General features: G+C 31.8%; 1 protein-coding gene across 1 annotated transcript in view; it reads right to left on the reverse strand.

The window, feature by feature from the left end:
* LOC133201050 (uncharacterized) overlaps window positions 1–17314 on the reverse strand; it is a 55092-nt gene that overhangs the window by 23735 nt on the left and 14043 nt on the right. The window contains exon 3 of the mRNA XM_061336852.1: window positions 15969–16272. Within this exon, the coding sequence (XP_061192836.1) occupies window positions 15969–16272 (304 nt within the window). The remainder of the gene's footprint in view (window positions 1–15968; window positions 16273–17314) is intronic.

Below are 17314 nucleotides of genomic sequence, written 5' to 3' on the forward strand. Positions count from 1 at the left end.
TTCAAAGTCAATAAGTACTTATAATCCAGGTATATTATTAACTTCAGTATAAGACATAAGATCATATATAAATCGAGTGTTTTCCCCAATATACCTCCCTTTTATAAACCCTGTTTGTGTTTCTGAAATGAGAGAGTCAAATGTAGATTTAATTCTATGGCTAATACAGCCAGATATTATCTTGTAGAATACATTCAAAACAGTTACTGGTCGCCAGTTTTGTAATACATGTCTTGGCTTGTCTCCTTTTGGCAAACAAGATATTATACCAAGTCTCTGGGATATTGGAAATTGTTTCTGTAAAAATATTTGATTTATTACTTTCATAATAAACAATTTAAGATCATTCCAGAAAAACTTAAAGAATTCAGAAGTGAATCCATCACTTCAGGGTGATTTATTATTTTTCATATTCTTTAGTACAAGTAGAACCTCCTCTACCTCTATATCTTTAACAAGAATTAAAGCTGTTTGTATGTCTACCTTTGGAACTTCAGGGTATTGAATGACACTAGAAAGATCTATGTCTAGCAGTTCTGAGTCTGCGTTTTTGTATAACGTTTCATAATAATATTTGACTTCATTTAGAATATCGAATTCTTTTCTAGAGTTTCTACCTTTTCTTTTGTTTTGTTTAAGAAATTTCTCGACTCAAGGTGACAAAAATATTCTGTTGGCTTTTCCCCTTCATCCACCCACTTTGCCCTAGATCTGATCATATTGCCTTTAAGTTTTTCTTATCTTAAATTTTCAAGAGCAGATTGTTTTTCTTCCAGTATAGAGGGATTGGGATTTGTAGTTTTGTTTTCCAAATAATCTATTTCTCTCATTAAAGATTTTTCAAGTTTTTTTTTCTTTATTTTTTAAAGTTGAATTTGATATTGTTAACCCCCTGATTTCCTTTAATAATACATCAAAAAATACAGAGTCCTCAACTAAAGCCTCCGACTCCACTCCATTTAGGTCTTGAGAATATTGATTTTTAACTAATTGTATTTTTTGTTTAACCTTTTCAATATACTCTTTATCATGTAATAGATTATTATTAAATTTCCAAAGACCACACCCTCTTTCAAATGAATTAAACTTTTACTCAATTATAACTGAAGAATGATCAGATCTGTACCCAGGTTTTATATCAAAATTTTCAACAATATTAGATAAGTTTTCTGATATAAGGATGTAGTCAAGACGGCCCTGATTAACTGGATTTTTTCTTCTCCATGTGTATATTTTTTTAATCTGGGTTAAGTATTCTATAATAGTCAACTTAATTCAAATCATTCATTATTTCGATAAGTTTATCCCTGGCTTTAGCGTTATTTACATTAGCATAATTAAGTGTGTCTATGTTGGGATTCAATGCCAGGTTGAAGTCTCCACACAGGATATAAAAATCATTATCAAATTCTAAAAATTATTCCCTAATTTTTTCATAAAATTTGGGTTTATCATCATTTGGTCCATAAATATTAATAATAGTGATTCTATTTTCATCAACACTTATGTCCAATGCTAAAATATTGCCTTCATCATCTTTTTTCTCCTTGTGTAGCTTCAACTCAAAATTATTATTGAAAAGAACAGCAACCCCTCTAGAATTCGACAAATATGTATTAAAAACATTTATAACCCCATTGAGCCTCTACAAAAGGTTCTAAATCGGTTGTAAAATGGGTATCTTGTAAACAAACGATAGAGTAATTTTTTGTTTTATAAAAATTCAATACATCTTTTCTTTTCGATGTTGTATTTAGCCCTTGACAATTTACTGTTGCTATTTTTATCGTACCCATAGCTTTGTAAAAATACAGCTAAGTAAACCACATTCATACTGCCCTTTCATACCAACAATCTCACTGAAAAACATAAGACCGGGGGGGGGGGGGAAGACAAGAAAAATCAAAAGAAAAAAACGAGAGAAAAAAAAACAAAAACAGAAATAAAATCTACAAATAGACTTTAAATTAGCACTGAAAGTCAGCTGTGGATCATAACGACAGACTCAAACCGGAAGTCTTTGGTGTGATGGCTAATAAAGAACTTATCGATGGCGGAACGTTTTATTCCGGAAAGTATTCACTTACTAATTTTGCACATTTTTTCGTCCAGATCATCTGTTACATCGAATTTAAATCTGTTTTCACTTCCGTGGATTTTTGCATATATGGAACCGTTGAAGTACCGCTTTCTCATGACCTTGGCCTTGGCATTAGAGTTGATCACCTTCACAATACTAGGCCTTGGTTTCCCCATTTCTCGGGGAATGCGATGCGCCGCTACTATTTCACGTTCTTCAAGTTGAACACCTGCGTTCTTCTGAATAAAATCTATTACTACATTTTGAGTGTTTTCTTTGTTCATTTCTTTAACTCCCATAATCTTAAAATTATATTTTCTGGAGTACTGTTCGTTTCTGTTGCTTAATCTGAAGGCTTCCCCTGCGATTTTTTCGTTTCCTTTATCCTCTGCTTTAATTCTCTTATTTCTTTGTTACTATCCGCTAATTTCTCAGTGAGTATTTCTGCTTTCGATTCTACTTTTTCGATATCGACAGCTACTTTGTCCAGTTTTTCTTTGAACTCATTTTTTATTTCTTGACACTGTTTTTCAACTTCAGCTTTAACAATAGCATCTCTTTCCTTATCGTTTTGTTCTATTAGTTTTTTTTTTACAATTGTAGTGACAATAGACTCCAACTTGTCACCCTTTACAGTTTTCTTTATTTCAGTTTTCAATTCCATTAAGTCTTTTGAAATTTGGGTAAGTTGTCTACTCACATCTGCCATATTGCTGTCTTCTTGAGTTTCAGTTGTTGATTTTTCACCTTTCTCACCTTTTTTCCCTCGAGTGGAAGCGCTAGGAGTCGACATTTTTTAGAACGTGAACAGTTTTCACAATGTTGTCTACCACGAGTTTCTACACAGGCACGAGTGCGGATTTAATACTTATACACTAATAAAATACTCCTCAGTTTTTAATCGTATAAACTGTAATGCACATATATAAAACCTCGGAGAATGGTAACTTCACATTTCCTCCTTCAAAAACGGTGTAAATCAATGTAAATTAAGAGTCCAGCATGTTACTGACCACTGGCTAGACGACACGTCCTACCTGACCAAGCGCCATTTTTAAAGTCCATGCGCTTCGCTCTGATTGGTTGAAACAAAAATTTAAATAACTGCCTTATTTTTTGATAAAATATTTTGAAATTTAAAATTTAGATATATGTTACAATGTTCTATATTGTGTTCTATTTGAAATTCTGAAAAATATGCACATGCATGAATGGCTGTAACATCCTGAAAAATATGCGCATGCATAAATGGCTGTAACATCCTTGGTTTTCAGTAAAACAGGATGAGATTTAAAATATAGATAAGTATAATGGGTTCCTACATTATGCTACCATCAAAAATGAATACAAGGCCATGCATGCTTGTTTGCTGAATTATGATTGGCTGATACTTTGTAGGCTGTAACTCTCTTACTATTCAATATTCAGAGGGACATACTGTACTGGATTTTTTTTTAAATTGAAAAGGCTAAAACCATGCTAAAAAAGAGCATGCTATTTTTTACCGCCCTCAAATAAAAACTAATAATTTATTAAATGACAATGAAATAAAATTATTCTACCATTCTTCAGTCATTTAAACAATGTGAACAATTATTGGGGGATTTATTTATGAATTTGTTTTTGATTTATAAACAAGTTATTAAAAGAGTAAATTTATAAAAATAAATGAATAAATAAATAAACATTTGAAAATATTGGGAATTGTGACTTATTTCTTATTTTGTTTTGTTTGTGTTAATAAAAAGCAATACAGATGTATAAAATGGTGTCAACACCTGAGGTTTCAATCGCCTTTGGGCATGATTAGCAGAAAGTCAATGCATGTTATTTTGGGTATCAGTGTTACACATCAATGAACACGCTGGTCAACAATGACACTATTTTCAATCTATGTACTGCAAAAAATCTGTGTTTCAATAAATGTGTATAAATTTATTTCGGGATTAATTTATTTTGAACATAATCTGAGGGTTCCATTCGCGTGATTTACAGATGTACACTCGAACGTTTATATAATAAGAGTGTTATTGTTTTCTGTTACATAGAGAATCTAACAGTAATAAAATTGGCAAGTCAGTGAAAATAATCATAACTGAAATATAATACTCGGCAAATTTAACAAAGAATTTTTCAAAAGCTCCAGTACTTAAGAAAAATGCATTCAGAGTATAGTATGGGAATCGGCCTTGTTCTATAATTATAAGATTTATTTAAAGCTAGTTCTGATAGAAAATAAATAACTCAAGTTTAATTTTCTATAAAAATAAATAAATATGGAAACCAATATCAATCACAGTAAATTAAGAAATTGATTTATTTTGGTGAAAAATTAATATACCACATAACTGTGTTTAAATATTCATGTTATTAGTAGGTGTGAACGTCTTCTTTGTTCAATATTTATTATTTCTTTCTATACGCCTAGTGTTATTTTTTAACAGTTCAGAAATAACTGTCGCATGAGAATTGTAAATATTTGTTGACACTGCTCAGAAAGAAATGCATCATCAAGTTCAACTGCCTTTTATAGTTACATTGTTTATTGGTAATCTCATTTCTGAGTAAGCTCCGCCCATTAAATTAATTAACCCCGCCCACTGGGACTGCTGGGACTGCTTTCTGGGACCGCTGGGACCGCTGTGGGACCGCTCTGGGACCGCTGTGGGACTGCTCTGGGACTGCTTTGTGTCAGGTTGGGTCTGGTTGGTACTGTTTGATTGGCTACATGAAACATTGTAACTGGTCATAACTTTCTTGTTTTTTAACGAATCAAGGCAAAATTCAGAGTGTATGTTTATAATTTAAGCCAAAATTATGGTGTAATTAGAAATGGACATGCATGGAAGTGTGCTGAATTTGAAGACATTATGAAATTTGTATTGGCATGCTCTGAACTGAAAGGGGGTTTGAGGGTGTTCGGACCCCCTTCCCCCGAGACTTTAAAGATTTATTCAATTTAAATACTAAAATAACTAACGAAATGACCTTGGGCACCCTAGGAATTTTTTTACATGGCAACTGTAGCCGTTTTTTAATTACGTCGGATAGACACTCAAACATCAATATTATGCATTGTTATGCAATTTGAGTTAACATTAGACGTAAAAATCAAATTAAAAGAAAAGTCCTGTTTTGTTTCCAGTACAACAATAAGAACGTGGAGACCGGTCCTTCGGATGAGACTGTATAAACCGAGGTCCCGTGTCGCAGTAGGTGCTGTGGCACGAAAAAGATCCCTCACTACTCAATGGCCCTGAGTGCCGAGTATAGGTCCAAATTTGTAGCTCTCCACCGGCAAGTGGTGGCGTCTCCATATAAGTGAAAAATTCTCGAGAGGGACGTTAAACAATAAACAAACAAACAATAATAGATTTGTTCAACCAATTTCAGAAATTGAAATGGAATTATAAGTGAAGTTTTTTTTTTAAATTGATTGACTTTTACACTAATTTACTCATACTGCAGCTAGAATAATATCTCTTCCAGAAATATAAAAAATAAGTTTACTCACTATCTTGTCTTTGATCTACATCTAATTACAAAAGGACATAGCCAAAAATCAGGATTAAATCATCATCTTAGTTAATTTAATAACAAGAAACACAATTTGGGTGTGATGAAATATTCAGAAACACAAAGAGTTTTATTTCTCATGTAAAATATTCTTTCTTGTGTAAAACAACTGTTCACAAATGAAGGGTCAACCTTCTTTTAAGGGATAAGAATGAGAGAAAAATCAAATGGTATTTCAAAAATCTTCTGAAGAACGACTGGGCCAGAAATGTTTAAAATTATGTGAAACTTCATTACTTGGTGTAGATTCAACTTTGTCCAAATCATAACCTTAGGGGTAGGGTAGGGCCACAATAGGTGATCAAAGTTTTGTAAATACGGGAATGTACAGTAGAACACGCTTATAACTAAAGTGCCTGGGACAGACGGTTTTGTTTCGTTATAAGTGTAATTGCTCATATCCATTCAGTTTACAATACATTTTGAAGTCATTGGGAATGAAAATTGCTTCACTGTAAGCGTCAATTCATTATAAGCGTGTTGGCTATAAGCATGCTTTACTGTATAAGAAAAAATCTTCAAAAATCTTCTTCTCAAGAACCACTGGGCAAGAAAAGTTGAATCTTATGTGAAAGTTTCATTACATAATGTAGAAACAAATTTGTTCTTCTTTCAAAACTCTACTCCTCCTACAGTTTTGATGCTACAAGTAGACTATACTAGTCTACATATTGTTTTTGTCAGTTTTCTTCAATCAAATTTTGTCCTAGCCTCTTTACATCAAAATATAGTCCAGGCTATAACCTGAGAACTCTTTGACATTAGGATTTCAAACTTGTAACATAAAAAGAAGACATTTACACAAGATACAACAACACCAAACTTTTGAACTTGACACCTTTCTTCATTCAAGGTCAAATTGAGAAAAACACCTCCAAACCATAACTTAAGAACCCTTTGACATTAAAACTTCAATCTTGGAAAACGAAGAGGTGGTATGGAGAAAGGGTGCATGCCAACATTTTTTTTTACTTTGACCCATTTATAAAGTCAAGGTCAATCTTTTACATGAAAATATAATTCAGGGCATAATCTGAGAATCCTTTGACAATATGAATTCAAATTTGGAACATGAATAGAAGACACTGACACAAGATTTGTTGCATCAATTTTTTTTTACCTTGACCCTTTCTTCATCTAAGGTGAAATATCCCTCTGCTCCAAATTTCACCATTTTTTTTTTAATTCCCAACATTGATTTTCATCAACAACAATAGCAAATGAAAAATAGTTTGAAGTATGAAGCGTTGCTTACTTTTTCAGAAATGAATATTATGTCTAATCATGATATGAAGAAAATTTGAAATGGTAAATAGAAAGATCAATAATATTCTATCTCACAAGAAAATTAAAAATACAAGGTATAGGCTATATAAAAATATTATTTACTATCATACCTATCTACTTCGCATTAGAAAACATAATGAAGCGTTGCTTTCTAAATTAGAATATCACATTGTTTCCTGTGCTTGTAAAATAAAATGCATCCATCTACAAGAGTTATTTTTCCATTATCGTTCTTCAAAATATTTTTCAGTGGAAAAAAAAATCTTAATTCATTGATTATGATAAATCTGCATCTGAAATTTCTGTAACAAATAAAAGAATTATATGTTAAGAGATAGAAATATCTCAGTTTTCTTTGCTTAAAGGAACTGAGTATAAATGTTTTAGGTAAACTATCATAAGTAATTAATAAAAAATATTGGCAATAGAAAAAAGAAATCAATATTTGTACGCTTGATCAAATTCGAATGAGTTGACTGTAAAATGGTCCTCATTATTAAACTTGACAAGACAATTCACTGGATTGCTTGGAATAATTTCCTCGAAAAGTTATCTCTCTTATCAGAGGGATGTTACACCTTAAGGTTAAATTAAGAAAAAAGACAACCAGACCATAACTCATAGAATCTTTGACATCAAGACTTCAAACGTCATTGTTCGCCCCCTATTTGACCCCATGAAAATTCTGAAACATTATTGCACATCTACAGGACACCGACAATCAACTTCCAAAAGATGATAAGTACTGCATAAAATGTAAGAGGGGTTTTGGGAACCAGGGTCTTTTTGTATAAAAAAAAACGTCATTTTTCTTTTACAATTGAACCCCTAGGATGAAAATGAAAATTCCGAAACCTTATTGCACATCTACAGGACACCACCAATCATCTTCCAAAAGATGATTTGGCTATTGCATAAAATGTATGAGGAGTTCTGGGAACCAGGGTCTTCTTGTATAAAAAAAAATATTGACCCCCATTTGACCCCCAGGGTCAAAATGAAAATTCCGAAACCTTATTGCACATCTACAGGACACCACAAATCATCTTCTAAAAGATGATTTGGCTTCTGCATAAAAGGTAAGAGGAGTTCTGGGAACCAGGCTTTTGCAGACAAAACGTCATTTTTTGACCCCCGTTTTGCCGCCAGGATTAAATTGAGAATTCCAAAACCTTATTTCACATCTACAGGACACCATCTATCATATTCCAAAAGATTAATGGAATTCTGCTTAAAATGTAGGAGTAGTTAGATTAAGAAGAAAGTGTGACAAACGGACGGACGGACGGACAGACAGACCAGCGTAACAACAATATACCCGAACTTTTTTAGAAAGTGCGGGTATAATTATAATTACAGTTGATGTTAAAATTATTGTTTATTTAATTTTTTAATTACGTGTATCCTGTCCGGTGATCAAGATAGCGACAATCAATTACCGTGGCCGCTACACTGACCACATGCACCTGTGGCGGTACATCGAGATAACTGACACTTTCAGGGGGCTCTCTACAACGTCACAACATGGCGTACTTCCGTTTGGAACGCCATTTTGGTCCGAAATGAACTGATTCTGTCCTAAAAAAATTCACAGAACACCGATAAATCACCGGGTATAACACAACTTGCGAGATGTATACTACATGTACCTCTATTTTGAATGGAATCTAAGACTATTCCATCGAGGCGACTAGAATGGCCAATGTAGCATTTCATTAAATATGAATTGTCTGTCAATATATTCAGATTCAACGTTTTTATTCATAAACAATATAATTTATTTAATAAAATATGATTATAAGTAATAAAAAGTTAATATGATAAACCAAAGCCTTGTCACCATGATATCTAATCAAACCCACTCATATGTTTCCATAAGGTCCTAAATTGATGCTTTCTCCAAAAGCCCATGCTTTCCAGCAAAATATATCCAAAAATGATAATTTAAACAGATAAAGCATATGTATCACCTTCCCATCGCCTAGAGGAGACACCCTGTTCCCAACAAGTATACACCCCGCATGTGTGGTTATACCTGGTGAAATTGAAACTTTTCGTGAAATCACCAAAACGCTTCGATAATAAGTGGAATTATATTAACTCAAACGTTTGATCAACATCGATTATCAGCTGTTTTGTATCGAAAACGTGCAGATTTGAAACAAAGTAGGAATTTCGCTATACGAATTTCTTTAACCCGCTTTTGACCATTTACGTGTCATGTCATCTGTAGCACAGGATAATACATGTGTTACATTAAAAGTTTAGACTTTATCAAGTTAAACTTATCTATAGGTTATATCGCATGAAATTTCACTTATGAAATTTAATGAAATTTTTACTTTTGTTTTAAATCATATTTCACTTGATTTTAAATATGCAAATTTAATTACATTTTATTTTAAGTGTTCAAATTAATTCAATTTCAAATAATCAATTTAATATGTTTGATAAGTTTAACTTGATAAAGTCTAAACTTTTAATGTAACAGGTTATATCGCATGAAATTTCACTTATGAAATTTAATGAAATTTTTACTTTTGTTTTAAATCATATTTCACTTCATTTTAAATATGCAAATTTAATTACATTTTATTTTAAGTGTTCAAATTAATTCAATTTCAAATAATCAATTTAATATGTTTTGAATGATCACTCTCTTAAATTTGAGTATAAATTTACATAGAAATATATGTGTTATTTAGCAAATTCAGTTTCATTTACATCGGCAATTCTTTTGATTTTGGCATGTTTTGTACTCAATTGCCATGTCACTGGACATCTAACAGCTGTTTTAACCTTTAGGTAAATAAGAAAATTCTTTCCAATTTCGGCCTCTTTTGAAATAAATTCTTTCGAAGATTGAGTTGACACATCGGAACTTTTTATAGATAAAATTATTTACTTTCACCATCGGTCAGCTTAATCCTTTCTTTGTTAATAACTCTTTTCTCGGAAACTAGCTAATTGACTTTAACACTTTTCGCTGTTTTGTTAACATAAGTAATTAGTGTCAACTCATCTAAGAAATTCTGCAAAAAAATTAGCTTAAGGACATCGAAATCAAGCTTCCTGATTGGTCATTGAGAGCAATTCCGAATTAAGCCGGGTGGAAAGCGAATTCATGAAATTCACTTTCCATTCGATGCTTAAAGAATAAAGAAGTACATTTAATTTATAGGAATTTGTTTCTCTTTTCCATCAGGTAAGCTTGAATAAATTTATCTTTAGGTATTTTCAGGATATTTTAAAGCCTGACATTATTGAACTTTCCAGTACATCTGTTCTTCTTTTTAATAGTTGGAATATTGAACTTACATGCCCAAAGAAACAAGAAATTTTGCCAGGATGTAAATTTTGTATTTTGAATGTTCCATGCAAATGTACATTAACAACAAAAGATCTCTATTACTCCCCAAAACTGATTGATTGTCATAAGTCTTTAAATTTAAACATTTCACTAGCTCATCCTGTAAATTTGGCACTTCTTCATGAATTCTTTGATGATTCTAAATTGCAATCAATTTTAGGAGACACAACTTTTGCAGAATCTGTCAAAGTAAATCTACCAAATTTCAAATTGTATGCTCACAATTACAATCAATTTTTGGCTAATGACAACAAAGCACATCTCAACTTATCTAAAATGGTTAAAGCTGCAAAGAAAGATGAACTTGTATTTCAGTCATTAACTGAACCTTTGCTTGAAGGTAATATCCAAATCAATTCCTCCTGGCCCAGTGTAAGTGATATTATTGACTTTGTTGCTCTTGCTATTTCTATTATTGCAATTTTTGGTGTCATTTTTACATTTTTGAAAGTTCGAAAGTTACTAGCTATAATTGCCATTTTACAAACAACAGCTCCTGTTAAATCTGAATCTCAAATCCCCTCATTCATTTACAGAGCATTGTCTACTCCTACACCTGCTCACTCTGATTTTGATTTGTTAATTCAAAATTTTTCTTGGAATCATGCCTCTGTTTTAATGAATGCAATTGTGGTTTTGTTATTGCTGTTTTGTTTCTTGTATAATTTTTATTTGCAAAGAAAAAACAGATTTACACAAATTGTCATTGAATTAACAACTGGTGGTGAGTGTATTTTTATACCTGTTCTAAATCTGCCACTATGTCCATCATTTTGGAAAATTGTACCACCTACAGACATTTTTCACATTGATGTTACTACAGTACCATTTGCTTCTACTATGAAATTTGATTGGATTGGTTTTAATATCACAAACATTTCTGGTACCCGGACTATCAATGTAAAATCAAAAGTATCCTTAGATTTTTTCTCTGCTCTCAAAGCAAAGCGTATTACTGAACAACCATATGATGTTCACATTTTGGTATCACATCATAATGTTTATCAATCCTTGCCACATCATGGTACATATATTGTTGATACACTGAATCCTAAAGAACATTTGCCATAATTTGATTTGTTTTCCACGTACAAGATCATAACATTTTTTTTTTCTTTCTGCACATTCACTTGGAACTGTCAAGATTTTTGTTGTGCATAAAATGTGTTTTGTGGAGTTGTAAAGAAATAATATGAATGAAATATTATAGAATAAAATAACACCTTTTGTATTTTGCCAGAAAATAATCTATGAGATTATTGTTATTTCTCTTCTTGCTGCAGCTGTACATATCTGTAAATACTCAATTTGTTTGTCATTTTTAATTTGAAAATATCCTTGCCTTCATTGTATTCTTTTTACAAGAAAACATGCATCTTACAAATGTTTTTATCATTTGTATTGTCTTGAATTTGATGTCTATGCATAAATGTTTGTTTTTAATGATTTCTTGCACATGTATTTGTTTGAATATGTAGTGAGCCTTTGTATGTTTTCTTGTGAATAAATCTAGTGTATATATAGGTTATATAAAACAAAAAAAAAGAAAAAAAAAAGAAATGTATAATAATCAAAAACAACATGATGAACAAATTTTTTATTTGCTTTGAGGACAAAGCTTTTGTGGGCAAGGGGGGAGACTGTTATAGATAAGTTTAACTTGATAAAGTCTAAACTTTTAATGTAACAGGTTATATCGCATGAAATTTCACTTATGAAATTTAATGAAATTTTTACTTTTGTTTTAAATCATATTTCACTTGATTTTAAATATGCAAATTTAATTACATTTTATTTTAAGTGTTCAAATTAATTCAATTTCAAATAATCAATTTAATATGTTTGATAAGTTTAACTTGATAAAGTCTAAACTTTTAATGTAACAGGTTATATCGCATGAAATTTCACTTATGAAATTTAATGAAATTTTTACTTTTGTTTTAAATCATATTTCACTTCATTTTAAATATGCAAATTTAATTACATTTTATTTTAAGTGTTCAAATTAATTCAATTTCAAATAATCAATTTAATATGTTTTGAATGATCACTCTCTTAAATTTGAGTATAAATTTACATAGAAATATATGTGTTATTTAGCAAATTCAGTTTCATTTACATCGGCAATTCTTTTGATTTTGGCATGTTTTGTACTCAATTGCCATGTCACTGGACATCTAACAGCTGTTTTAACCTTTAGGTAAATAAGAAAATTCTTTCCAATTTCGGCCTCTTTTGAAATAAATTCTTTCGAAGATTGAGTTGACACATCGGAACTTTTTATAGATAAAATTATTTACTTTCACCATCGGTCAGCTTAATCCTTTCTTTGTTAATAACTCTTTTCTCGGAAACTAGCTAATTGACTTTAACACTTTTCGCTGTTTTGTTAACATAAGTAATTAGTGTCAACTCATCTAAGAAATTCTGCAAAAAAATTAGCTTAAGGACATCGAAATCAAGCTTCCTGATTGGTCATTGAGAGCAATTCCGAATTAAGCCGGGTGGAAAGCGAATTCATGAAATTCACTTTCCATTCGATGCTTAAAGAATAAAGAAGTACATTTAATTTATAGGAATTTGTTTCTCTTTTCCATCAGGTAAGCTTGAATAAATTTATTTTGGTATTTTCAGTAAATTTTCATTCAAATATTGTTTTTATGCTCTTTTGATGAATTCAATAGATTTTATGTTTTATATTCTGAATGGGCAAACATTCTATTATTTTTAACTTTTTGGTGAACTTTGAGTTTGTCACTTTATTCATAATTTTAGAATTGTATGACTTTCTTACCTTTAACTTGTTTGCATACTTGTTTGATACTGATTTATTTTTACTTAATGTGTTTTGTATTGTTTGTTAAAATTGTGATTAATTAATTGAAATTTTTGTGCAAAGTTTCTTAATTTGATTCTTTGAAATCTCTTTTTATAAATTTGAACTTCCCGCGCTGATATTGTTAAACCTGTAGTGAACTCTTCAATGTAGGAAGGTAAATTTGTTAAGCGATAGAAATTCGTCGGCTAAAGTGTCAGAAACATTTTCAAGATGTTTTCTTCTTTATTATTGAATGACAATAGGTAACAGTTTGATTTCTGAATTTTATACATTTTATAAGCGTTATGCATAATTTGATTTCTTCGGAGTTATTCATCTTTAGTTTATAAGCATGAAACAATCATACCTTCTCTCATCGAGTTTACTACAGGGTGTATCGAAATTTGTTAACTTGTGTTTTTTTCACTTTCCATTCGATGCTTAAAGAATAAAGAAGTACATTTAATTTATAGGAATTTGTTTCTCTTTTCCATCAGATATAGCACCCAGTAGAAAGCCGAGTGGCGTACTACAAGCTAATTCCCCAGACATTCACACGATACAAAAGTGTGTGTGAAACATGTACATAGAAGTTGGATGAAAACGGTAAGTAAATCTACCTTTCTCAATACTATGAATTCCCTTTACATGTTTTGACTAGAAACGTGTGGGTCTTCGCTTAAATTCATTCAAAAACAATACAATACGAACTTCTTTCGATGTCCTAGTTTGGCATGTACCTATTAATTCCTTTTTTGAATACCTGTGCAAGTTTTAGAAGAATTAGATTAAATATATTTGAGCCCAAGATAATTGAGCCCACTCTCTAAACGGATCTTAGGCACCTAAATTTTTGTGATGGTTAAAATTTTCGTCAATTTTTCAATTTCATTCAATTTCTTATTTTCATCCTTTGAACCCTTTAATATTATATTTATTTTCAGATTTTGCAGGAAATCCGACCAGTTCTTCTCATGAAAATGCTGTTTTAGTTTTTCTTTTGTCTATTTTTGTAAACTCAAATAAAAATTATGTAGATTTCATTTATAACTTTGTTGGTTTTCATTTCGAGATTTTATAAAATTAAACTTTGAATAGAAAATTAAAGCATAAGGCTTTAAAAAAAAAAGAATCAAGGGGTTTCTACAAAATAAATTGAATATTTTAAATATTTCCAAAAAAATAAAGTTCAATACTAGGGAGCTTTATTTTATTGGATATTGAGTCTATTATTCGAAATAAATGCATGAAACAAAAATCATTTATACTTCATAGGTGTAGAGATCCTCCTTAAATGGACGTTTGTTGTAAAAACAGGGTTGCGGATGGCGGTATGAGAATTTGGCGTTATAAAGAGTTTTATATAGCAGGAAAAACTTACTTGAAAAATCATGGCGGTATTGCGAGAATGGCGATGAATCGAAAGGCGATAATTCGAGAATTTGTTTGATTTCTTCCCTGAACTCTGTGAACTGAACCTTTGATCAGAGTCATGTCATACATGTAACCTATGATCATAATCAACTCTGCAGACATATATAATCTTCGGAAGTTTTTAAATTATAAAATTATGTTATGCAAAGGACTTTTACATTTCAAACCCAGTGCCCTTGACTTTGACCGTGATGCAGGGTTGTTGCACACCTTCTGGTCTTAAGCAACCTTTGTGCTTAGTATAATCTAATGTTTCACCGTATCAAAAATATGGCTGACGCAAGAATTTTATATTTTTAGAACCTTTGACTTTGACCTTGTCCAAATTTCCCTGGGTTATGAACAAGACATGACTCTTGAGTTTCAAACAACCTTTATCACAGGTAATAGCATCCCCTGTTTTTTTCCATTTTCAAATTGTTTGTTTGTTTGTTTAACGTCCCTTTAAGAAATTTTCACTCATATGGAGACGCCACCACTTGCCGGCGGAGGGCTGCAAATTTAGACCTGTACTCAGCACTTAGGGCCTTTGAGTAGTGAGGGATCTTTTTCGTGCCAGCACCTACTGCGAACTCGTGAACTCGGTTTCTACGGTCCCATCCGAAGGACTGGTCCCCACGTCCCACAGTGGGATTCGACCCGCGAAGTAAGATTCAACTCTTTACTCCGCGACTGTAGAGCAAATGTTCTAACCAATGCTCCACTAGGGCGACTTTAAAATGGTAGTTTAAACAATAATTTTATACTTTTGTACCCTGGGACTTTGTCAAATGACCTAGGTACAACGTCAATGCTCACCTCTTAACATAAACTACCTTTGTATTAGGTAAGTCTCTAAAGTTTCATTCTTACAAAGTTATGTCCATATAAGAATTTTTTTTCTATTCCCGTCAAAAATTATATATAATATAAAATTTTAAAAATTCACACCATTTTAAAGTCTTGACAATTCAGTCTAAAAAAAAACCCAGGTGCACAAGTTTAAATGGTATATATTACACTTTGCAAAAATATATTTAATATTTTTAAAAAATCATCTACAAACAAAAAATGCCTACGGTCAAAGAAGCAGCTATGAGACAGAGGGACATACTGAACCACCCCCCCCCCCCGAACTTCGTTTAAATATAAGTACCTCTTCTGTTGAAGGAACGCCTTCAAAATATTGAAAAGAAATGCCTAACAAACGTGTAGAATTGTTAGCAGAATTATATTATACCGCTAAGACATTCTTCATTGTTTCATTTTTCATGAGAAACAGTTTGTTATGTTGCAAAAATCGAGTTTCAAAATCCTTACATATTACATTTCTAAACTTTTTAACGGCATTTGGTTCAACAGCAATAAATATTTGTAAATTTCATTTTTTAAAAGAATAAAAGGTCTTCAGCTAGTTTTCTTACCTGCTGTCTGTCGTTTCCTTCTGTGAGCAGGCCTCTTGATATAGCTGAGAATTTTGGGATGGTGAACAATATCATGATCGTTAATGAATTTAATTATGTATTTGGGATCAATTCTATTTTTTATAATGTAATCTCCTAATTCTAAGCCAAAGTAATTTATTGCACTCTGTAAATGGGAGTTTTCCTCTGGCGTAATCTGCTGACTTATTGTAGGAGCAGATCTAAAGAAGGTATCCCATTTATCCAGATCTTCTATAAGCTTTTGCTTGGAAACCGGTATATCTACGTCTTTAATATAGGTTTTCTGAAAAAAAGGCAAACATTTTTAAAACCTCTGTATAGAAGTGTAGACAGGTACTAGATTTATATTTACAAAATGTATCTTAAGTTATATTTAGAGTACGAGTTTCTTACTGTATCGGAGATACAGGGCGGGGCTTAAGGCGAGAGCGATAGCTCGAGCCGGGTCCCGCCCTGTATCTCCGATACAGTAGGAAACGAGTATTCTAAATGACTTGTGACATGACCTTTCTTATGACCTCGCTAATTTACATGTGTATTGGGTATATATCTCTCAACCAATCAGATGATTTTGCAGAAAGATGATTAAGTACCCCATTTTTATCAGTCGCAACTGAAATGCCGATTGAGGTGGACTTGCAGGTATCAATCAATTTAATTAATTATAATTATGAGATGCATTATATAATGTGTTTTCCCAAAATTTAATTTATTTTGATTGCGTAGGTTTTTTTCATTTCTATTTAGCTCTTGCTGAATTTTTTTTAAACCTAAGCTACGAATTTGGCGCAAAACATTTTGATACATAAGAATCATATATGGGAAATTGTATTTGAAGCAAAAATGTTTCGGGGAGGTTGTATTCTGAGAGAAATGTCCGACAATGTCATCGACCGGTCATCATACATGTGTATACAAAATTCTTGGCTCCGAATTAAAATAAACAGATGTAAGAAAGGGGGCATATTACCTTCATGTTTGAAACAAAATGTAGAGAAACAAAGGCAGATCCAGCACTCACTCGCGCGCGTCGGTACCCCCCCCCCCATTCTATTTTTTTTCTTTTTTCTTTTTTTTTTTGGCTTTCGAAAATTATGTTTGCTAAATTTGTATATACTTTTAATTTATCAAAACGAAACGATCACGCACATATAGTGTCTGGCCTGCTTATGAATCTACCAACCACGAAACTCCCGATTTTCTAGTTTGGACATTTTTTTTCGAAGGAAAACCATTTGTGTACTGCCCCCACTCCCTCCTTTCTAAAATTTTCGAATCAGCCACTGGTAACTTTACGTTGTAAAATTCGATTCTAAATTCATTTC

This window comes from Saccostrea echinata, unplaced genomic scaffold (genome assembly GCF_033153115.1).
Source record: "Saccostrea echinata isolate AGI-Se365-2 ecotype Australia unplaced genomic scaffold, CSIRO_AGI_Sech_v1 ptg000042l, whole genome shotgun sequence".
Classification (NCBI taxonomy): domain Eukaryota; kingdom Metazoa; phylum Mollusca; class Bivalvia; order Ostreida; family Ostreidae; genus Saccostrea; species Saccostrea echinata.